General features: G+C 39.3%; 1 protein-coding gene across 11 annotated transcripts; it reads left to right on the top strand.

Annotated features, from left to right (window-relative positions):
* The first annotated feature begins 764 nt into the window (after nucleotides 1–764).
* Nucleotides 765–9,325, top strand: LOC104591882 (LRR receptor-like serine/threonine-protein kinase RPK2). 11 transcript variants are annotated; one of them, XM_088904117.1, is made up of 4 exons: nucleotides 765–4,333; nucleotides 4,814–4,874; nucleotides 5,003–5,059; nucleotides 9,075–9,325. In XM_088904117.1, exon 1 carries the CDS (start codon nucleotides 1,037–1,039, stop codon nucleotides 4,244–4,246), a length of 3,210 nt encoding a protein of 1,069 aa, XP_088760243.1. In that variant the 5' UTR covers nucleotides 765–1,036; the 3' UTR covers nucleotides 4,247–4,333; nucleotides 4,814–4,874; nucleotides 5,003–5,059; nucleotides 9,075–9,325. The 11 variants fall into 11 exon arrangements, with proteins under 11 accessions (XP_088760243.1, XP_088760238.1, XP_088760242.1 ...); XM_088904112.1 differs by having other exon boundaries at nucleotides 765–4,328; nucleotides 5,003–7,245; XM_088904116.1 differs by having other exon boundaries at nucleotides 765–4,328.
* Nucleotides 9,326–9,400: the final 75 nt, after the last annotated feature.

The raw sequence follows: 9,400 nt of genomic DNA on the forward strand, positions 1-9,400 counted from the left end.
GTTACACGTCCTGTTTCCAGCGGATGCGGATTGGTCGATTGGATATTATAATAAACTCTTTAATGTAAAAAGGGTGATTGCGCCACAAGCTTACGTTAGCAGTTGGGAATATCTAGCCCGGAGCCAGAGGCAGTCGGAGTCAGCCAAGCTAAGCGAGAACGTAATGCTTGGTCCACGTGTCCAGCTCCACCAGTCCAACCCTAAGCCGAGAATCATCTAGTGGGCCATGCTTTGTCATAATTCGTTTTTTGTCTCCACGTGTCCAATTCCTCTCATCAGAACTACATCGGGAAGCTCGAGAATCTCTGTATCAGCAGACAGCAGTAGCCAATAGGGCGGGGTAACTGAATCTCTACGGCGAGGTTGTTGCAAAATCTATACTCCCGCCAATGAAAGAGAGGCCTTCAACAGTATAAAATTACCAAAACACCCTCTATCGTTCATGCCATGCATCAGCCAAAGCACCGCCTTGATTGCTGTTTGGACGTAGCGATTTCGCTAGGATCTTCTCTTCACCAGTGCGCACTACGCACCTAACGGTACCACGTGACAAAGCAATGTTTTGAAACTCCGCTTTTTACGTCTCAGAGACTTTTGTCTTCTAGTCTAGTAGCAGTGACTAGTGAGCAGGCTTCGCTTCACCTATTTAACACGTAAGATTAAATTATATGTTGCTTTCAAAAAAAATATTAAATTATATGGTATAAGATTAATTAAAATTAAAAATAAAATAATAATAACAAGTAGAAGGAGAAGAAGACGATTTTTTTTTTTGGGTAGAAGAACTGAAGAAGTCGATTAATAAGACAGAAAATAGCAGAAACAAACAAACAAATCCTTCGTTTCCGGCCTCCGCTCGCTCAGTTGAAGCTTTTTGGTTTCGATACAGTTCATCGTCTCTGCAGAATCAGTTCAAGAATCCCCTTGGAAGTGAGATTTCAATTTTTGAATCTCGGCGGGATTCTGAAATTCGTCTTAAAATCTAGTCGTCGGATCAAAACTCTCCGGCCGGCAGGTCTAGCAGCTCCGGACCGGAATGTCACGCATCTGCAATGAACTTTTTACGGAGAAGATGGCGTTTTTCATCTTTCTTGTTCTCTCATTGGTGTTTTGCTTTGCGAAATCAGTGAGCTCCGTGTCTACTGATGCAATGTCGCTACTTAGCTTCAAGAGTTGTGTTTCTTTCGATCCGTCGAACCTCCTTTCCAACTGGAATCTATTGAGAAACCATTGTTATTGGTATGGTGTCACGTGCAATCCATTTTCTGGCAGAGTCATTGCTCTGAACATTACAGGGAGTATGACCACCCTGTCGTGGGATTCGGGCTACAACTCAATCGGAAGGGACAATCTTCTCGCGGGAACCCTGGCGCCTTCAATCGGAAACCTAACAGAACTTCGGGTTTTCTCAATCCCTTATAATGCATTCCATGGTGAGATTCCGGCGGAGGTGGGAGGGCTTAAGGTTCTTGAAGTCCTCGAACTTCAGGGAAATAACTTCTCCGGGCGGATTCCTGACCAGATAAGAGAACTTCTGTCACTTCGCCTGCTTAATCTATCTTATAATTTGTTTTCCGGCCCGATTCCGGACAATATGATCGGTTTTACTGGAATCGGAGCTATTGATTTATCGTATAATCAGCTTTCTGGAGGAATTAAAATCGAGCCTTTCAGTAGATGTCAGTCTCTTACTCATTTGAAGTTGTCTGGTAATTTTTTGGTCGACAAGATTCCTCCCGAAATTGGAAACTGCTCCAATCTCAAGTCTCTTTTGCTTGATGGGAACATCCTTGAAGGTCGGATTCCGTCCGAGATTGGTAGGATTTCTGAACTTAAGATTCTAGATGTTTCTAGAAACAGTCTCACTGGTACGATCCCGAAAGAGCTTGCAACCTGCCGGAAACTGTCCGTTCTTGTCCTTACCAATTTGGTTGATGTTATATCTGTTGGCGATAGCTTGGTTGAAATTACCAGGGGAGAATTCAATGCTTTTGTGGGAGGAATTCCTTCTGGTATATTCTTGCTTCCAAACCTTGAGATTGTTTGGGCACCTCGAGCGAACCTCCATGGCCGATTGCCGAATGCTTGGAGCCATTCGTGCAAACTGCGGATACTCAATCTGGCCCAGAATTATATGACTGGTGTCATACCGAAGACGCTGAGAATGTGTAGGTTTCTCTCTTACTTAGACTTGAGTTCAAATCGTTTGCAGGGATACCTCTACCCACAGCTGCATGTTCCATGCATGATATATTTTAACGTGAGCCGGAATTCTTTATCTGGCTTTCTACCGAACTTTGTGAATAGTAACTGTGGCAGTTTCCCAGAGGTGGAACAGAAAAATACCGAGAACACTTACTTTGCTGTCCCTCATTGGTGGTCTGCGGTGAATAATCATTTTGGCTGGATGCGGGATGAAAAATCTGTAGTTTTGCATGATTTTAGTTCGAACAGATTCTTTGGTTCATTACCATTGTTTTCACTCGGAGACAAATTATTAGCAAGCAGCCAGAAAACGTCATACGGATTATTCCTAAACAATAACCAGTTCAATGGGTCTCTTCCTGATGAACTCTTTTCAACCTGTAAAGACATACAGAGTTTTGCTGTGAATTTGAGTATCAACCAGATAGCAGGTGTAATTTCTCAGGGCTTGCTTCTTGGTTGCTTGGAGTTAACACGATTTGATGCATCCCATAATCAGATCAATGGGTCAATTCCTCCTAGTATTGGGGAATCACAGATGCTTCAATACCTTGACTTGAGAGGAAACAAGTTGACTGGATCTGTCCCTGATGAGTTTGGAAAATTGAGGGATCTGAAATGGATTCTTCTAGGTAGGAACAATTTAACAGGGGAAATTCCTGCTCTGCTTGGTCAATTGGTTTCTCTCATGTTTTTGGATCTATCTGAAAATGCTCTTACTGGACCTATCCCCGCAAGTTTGGCAAATGCCACGAAACTTGAAGTCGTGTTGCTTAATCAAAACAAGCTTTCAGGGGAGATACCATCATCTTTTTCAACTCTTGCTAGTCTTACTAAACTAGATGTTTCTTTCAACAATCTTTCTGGTCATATCCCCCATCTTCAGCACTCCCTTGACTGTGATTGCTTCAAAGGGAATTACTTCTTACAACCATGCCCATACCCAACACACCCATCTGGGCTTCCACTCCCAGACCCAGTGAATGAACAGGGTGGTCAAAAGAACAAACTGAAGTTATTGGTGATTGTGATAGTGGCTTCTGCTTCCATCATGGTCTTTATTCTCTTAGTGATGGTTGTATTCCTGGTTTTAGGAAGGAAAAGGCTTGGTGGGTTCTCCAATCTAAGAAGGAAAATGATTGTAACATTTACAGATACTCCAATTGAGTTGACTTATGATAATGTGGTTGAAGCAACAGGGAATTTTAGCATCAGGTACCTGATTGGAACAGGAGGTTTTGGTGCAACTTACAAGGCAGAGCTAGTCCCAGGTTTCCTGGTAGCTGTGAAGAGGCTTTCTGTTGGCAGGTTCCAAGGACTCCAACAGTTTGATGCAGAGATAAGAACATTAGGAAGGATTCGGCATAAAAATCTTGTAACTCTTATTGGATACTACATGGGAGAAGCTGAGATGTTCCTAATTTACAATTATCTCTCTGGTGGAAATCTTGAAGCCTTCATACATGACAGATCAGGAAAAAATGTGTGGTGGCCAGTGATCCACAAGATAGCTCTTGATATAGCAGAGGCGCTGTCATACCTTCATTATTCTTGTTCTCCTCGGATAGTTCATCGGGATATCAAGCCTAGCAATATCTTGCTTGATGAGGCTTTTAATGCCTACCTGTCTGATTTTGGACTGGCAAAGCTTCTAGCAGTCTCAGAGACCCATGCCACTACAGATGTTGCCGGTACATTCGGTTATGTGGCCCCAGAGTATGCAACCACATGCAGGGTGTCTGATAAGTCAGATGTTTACAGCTTTGGTGTAGTTCTTTTAGAATTAATGTCAGGGAAGAAATCTCTGGATCCATCATTCTGTGAATATGGGAATGGCTTTAATATTGTTGCCTGGAGCAAGTTGCTGATCAAAGAGTGCCGTGCTTCTGAGCTTTTCTCCCCAGAGCTGTGGGACGCAGGGCCCAAGGAGAACCTGTTGGGCATGTTAAAGCTGGCATCAGACTGCACAGTGGAGTCACTTTCTGTGCGACCATCAATGAAGTATGTTGTTGAGAAACTGAAGCAGTTACAGACTATCTGACAGCTGATCCTACTGTCTCAGTTCTAGATTGTTGAGATAGAAATCAGGTTATGGTGCTCATGCCCTTGAGGTCATAAATAAGGTCAGGTCAGTTGCTCAGTCATAATAACTGACGATGCATTACCTTGTTTTCTCGCCTGATCAATCAGGAACAGTTTTACTAATATAAAAGATACAAGTCTGGAATCATTATTTACCTGCCCTACACAAGGGGCAGGGGAAAAATATAAAACAACTTGATTTATGAATGTAGTTTTAGTGAGATCAATGTTGACTTACAATATCAAGTAATGTCATAGCTATTCTATTTTACACAAACAACCAAATATGTGCTTGCAGTTGCGTGACTGCTCCATGTAGTTCTGATAGATCAGAGTAATTAGAATGCATACAATTTGGAATATTTGTTTTCTTTTAGAGAGACTCTTGATGGTTGGGACTTTGAGAGCAAGGAAAGAAAGTAGCTGAAGTTCTTTTTGTATACAGTTTCATGACTACTATTGTTCTATATAGGCGAATGTGTACAAGTTTTTTATACAATTCCTTGACTAATATTTCCGTGTGCAGGAATTAACCGGACGGAGCTCAACTAACTTGACAATAACAATATTCTCTCTGCATTACTGAGGTTTCCTACTAATTTAGTTTCTATTGGTTTCTTCTCTTCCTTGTGGTATTAGTAGTAGCAACTTTTATTGTGCTGCTGGTATGATCTGGTTAACATAATGACAAATTTCTTTCATCTGTTTTCTGCAGAGCCAATCAGCAAGTCATTGGGGTATTGCAGGACATGAAATCTGATCTGAAGTACTGGTAATTGATCCAACAATGTCTTGGGTACTATTCAGGTGCTCTTATGCTTGACCTCGTAAACTTATGAGAATTTGATTCTCAGAGAAGTTGTTCCTCCTGAAAACATATATTAATTACCTTGTAAATCTATTATCTTATTGCAAATTTTATTAGGTGGCATTTCGCAACTTCAAAGTAAATACATTTCCTTCCAAAATGCTATTGCTTCCTAATTTTTTCTCTATTTCTTAATCCTTACATTGGTTTACATGTGAAAAATATCATTGCTTGATTGTCTGATCAATTATTGAATCCATACTTGTACAAGTTGCATCTAAATTGAAACACATGCTTACGGTGTCCGTTCATGTGTGCACTTTTTTTTTTTGGGGGGGGGGACGGGGGGTTAGCTTTCATTTTTCATGAGCGATTGATCTCAGTGCTTGCATGCATGTATTAATTCATGTCATTTCCCTTGCATGTGTGTATCTCTGTGCAGTTGCCCAACTGTATGTTTAAGTGACATGATTTTATTTATGATTGATGTATATGTAATATGTTTGTTTTCATACTGATGTTGCTTCATTTATATGTACTTCAGTGCATGAACTTTGGACCTGAATGCTTCCATGATCTTGCATACTCACGACTCACGAGGCCCAGGGGAGAGACCTGGTTGTCACAATCCATATATCATTAGTTAGGAAAAACAATGGCATTTCAATTGGAACAAAAGTTTGAAAAAAAGTGAGAAGTGGGATTCCTAATTCCAAAAGAATGGAAGCCCCTGGTAAATGCTTCTCAATTTTTGCAGTGGATGTTTCCTCCTGAAAGCTCTTTTGGTAATAAAAATAAAATACAAAAAAAAAAAATCCTTACATTGTGCTCCTTCCACAAACACCAAAACACCACTAAAGGTATTTGTCAAAAAACAGGCATCATTAAAGGTTATAAGTTCCAAAGGAATCTTTCAACTGAAAACCACTCACCCCATGCTTGAATGAGGGATTTCATATCCGGCAGGACTCTGCTTTATTTTATTTTATTTTATTTTTTTGGTAGAAGTCAGGACTCATTGATGGCCAAATGGCTTTATAAGGTAGTACCACACTTTGTAAAAGCAAGGAGAAAGTAGGAGATGAACAACTGATTCCTCATTATAGTGACAGAGAGCACAATAGTTTTGGATGTCCTCCTAGAAATAAGGTGGTATGGCAAGGATCTTATCCAAAAACAGTCCACGTATGAAAGCATACCTCCATTGTTATGTTCAGAACTCAAATCCCTCTCCAATGGAACAGAACATCCTCTCCACCAATGAGAGTATGACTGCACAACCTTACAGTGAATTGCCATTTGTGTCTGGGTCCCATATCTTTTTATCACTATCATCCAGTTTGATCTTTGTTTTATGCAACCTTTGGTGCAATTTCAATAACCGACTCAACTCTTACTCATCCAAGTTTTTTATTTTAGACAATTGCCTAGATGTCAACCAGCTCTGCTACCAGCGGTAAGTGCTGGTCTTTATTTTAGCATTCTCATACTGGCAAGCTTACTTGCTGGGTATTGCAAGAACGAAAAGGCTGTAAATGAAATGTTTGAACAGAATAATCACCCGCATTTGACCCAGTTATGTCTCTAGCCTCTAAATTGTAAACATGATGGATCTGCTTCACTATTCCCCCTTAAAAAGATCCAATTCCACCTATACAGAACCTGGACCCGTTAATCTACATGGGACTATGGGAGGGTCTCACCCACATAGACCTGATTAGAGTTCTGACAAAACGTAGATCAAATGTGTACATGTTACTAGCAATCATTTTTATTCTCCATAAATTCCTCAATAATTTAGCCTCAGCAAACTCAAATTAGTGAGAATGCGTTTGCAAATCATGTGTTATGAAATTTTTTTGAAAAAAGTTAACTAATTTTATTAATATCAGCCAATAGGTCTTACCTCTCTTGCTCAGGCCTCTTCCTTGCCACTGAGAAATCAGATCCTGAAGATGCTTAGGAGCCGCCCAACTGAAGCCAACTAAATGTAGAAAGAAGTTCCAGATGCTGCTGGCTACCTGGCAATGTATGAAGAGATGGTCTGTTGTCTCTCCTTCACGTAAGCAAAGGGTGTGGGCGTGAGGGGAGATATAAAGCCTTCCAAGATTTTTCTTCTTCAGTAACTCACAAGTGTTCACTCGCTGCAGGCAAGCCTCCCAAACAAAGAATCTGATCGCATAACTTCATACTGTAAAGTAGAGCCATTATAGGAATGCCAAAAGAAAAAGAATGAACTTGTCAGTTATTGAATTATGACAATGACAATGATATTATACAGGAGGTAGTCCTTTTTATTCCATGAATACCTGAGGTGTACATCTTTCCCTTCAATTTTTTCAATAATTTTTTTTTTATCTTGTTTCTGATTAAGAAATAAATGAACCAAAAATAGCACCATCATTATTCTTGTCTTTAATTCATTACCATCAGTTATTATAATGATAACTTTTGGCTATGGTAGTTTGTTGACATTTTTTAATTGATTCATAATTTTGAATAGAGGTTCTAGGTGGTGGATAAAAGTCACCAGAACCATCAAATGGCACAAGTTTGGATCTTTAGTCCAACCCATTTAGTAAATGGTTCAACTGTGTTGCTTGGACCTGATTATGAATTTGGCTTTGGGGTACTGTATATTGTCAACAACCAGCTGGACAACCTTTTTATATCTGTTTCGACTTTTTGAGGGATTGCAAATAGGGGGATTTGAAAACTCAAAATTTGAGGATTTTCTATTAGGGCTTGCAAATCAACTTCAGTATGATGATATTACTTCCCATGCAAGACTACAAATCAATCATCTTCTATAGGAAGTAGTCGATCCCAAAATTATTTTCATTAGTAGTATATGCAAATGAAATTTGATTTGAGATTGATGTAAATTTTTAACCACACAAACAGGTCATTCGGTTCTGGACAGGTAACCAAGGACCCCATTCCATGATTTATTGCAGTGCAGATCAAAGTTGTAGGCAGTTTCAATTGAAAGTTTACTGAAATAACATAAAAAAAAAAAAACAAATAAATAGAACTCTAATTTGTTGCTTTCCTGAAAATCTTTCGATCATTCGCAACTATTTGCAATTTGAAAATGACCGCATGGCTCCCCAAAGCTTTTCTACAGGTATACACTACATTTATACATTTCTTTTATCGGTGCATTATACATCAAATATTAGTGCTCAACTTTTTTAAAGTTTTCCAAATTGCAAGCTTGTAATTTTGTGCTTGCATGTGCATTTGGAGTTCAAAATTTCATTATTTATTAATGATCAATCTCTGTGCTTGTTGTCTATGATTCTACAAGCGAATCTTTAGTGATCTTGTTTGTATACATGTATCCTTATGTCTTTACACGTAAGCATGTGTATAGTCAGTAAGTCACCTGACTCTCAATAGTTTGGTATATAATTAGATTGCATGTACCTGTATGTACATACTAAGCATATGCAGGTCGGTGATGTATATGAGCTACAGTTATTTGTAGATGAACTTTACGCCTCGGAGATAAGAGAATCAATTCACCTGAAGGCTATGTTTGGTTTGAAGGAAAAGGTAGGGATTGTAAAGGCTTCCCTATCTTTCCCTACTTTTTCCTTCAAACCAAACACAGCGGAAAAGATCCATTGACACATATGTGTTGATATTGTTTCATATATAAATTGGCTGATTTTTATTTTCCTGGTTGCATCCAAAAAAAAAAAGATACAAACTAGATTAGTTACAGTTCTGTCTAAACCTCCAGAAATCTATTAGATGTATTCTTAATATTCGTTCTTTGTATTCATTTATTTTTTGGAGTTAAAACTGCAAGTTTATTTGGTAAAGAAACCATGATGCTCTAATGCACCATAATAGATGTCGCAAACCACCTTGGCCAGTGATACGTTGATGCCTTGACGGGTTCCTCTGCAATGTATTGATTTTAGTTAACTAACAAGTTGTCGGTTTTGGTTCTGCTTTCGTCTCTGCGCAGTACTGGAGGATGCGAAATAGCAAGCCCATGTTTACTGTTTTGGAAGAGGTTGGTGGAAGGCAACCAAAAACTTGAGACATTTGCTTCTAATCCTCGGGAGGGTTTGGTGAATGGAAATATGGAATTATGATAGTTTCAGTCTGAGTGCCATTGACTCCAATGCTGGCGTTAAAATTTTTTCATCAGTCATTTGTAATTTCTCCCTATTTATCTGAGAAATAGTAGAATGGATGGATGTTGTTCTTGCCGTCTGCCATTGCCCATTGATTCAGCTTTATTATTTCAGTCATTTGTCATCCCTGTGATTGGTTCCACATTAACAAGTT

This window comes from Nelumbo nucifera, chromosome 4 (genome assembly GCF_055504915.1).
Source record: "Nelumbo nucifera cultivar China Antique chromosome 4, China Antique-T2T, whole genome shotgun sequence".
NCBI classification, from domain to species: Eukaryota; Viridiplantae; Streptophyta; class Magnoliopsida; order Proteales; family Nelumbonaceae; genus Nelumbo; species Nelumbo nucifera.

Bases quoted from the DNA above. Each gene is read 5' to 3' on its own strand.
- LOC104591882 (XM_088904117.1), top strand. From the start codon at position 1,037: ATGTCACGCATCTGCAATGAACTTTTTACGGAGAAGATGGCGTTTTTC.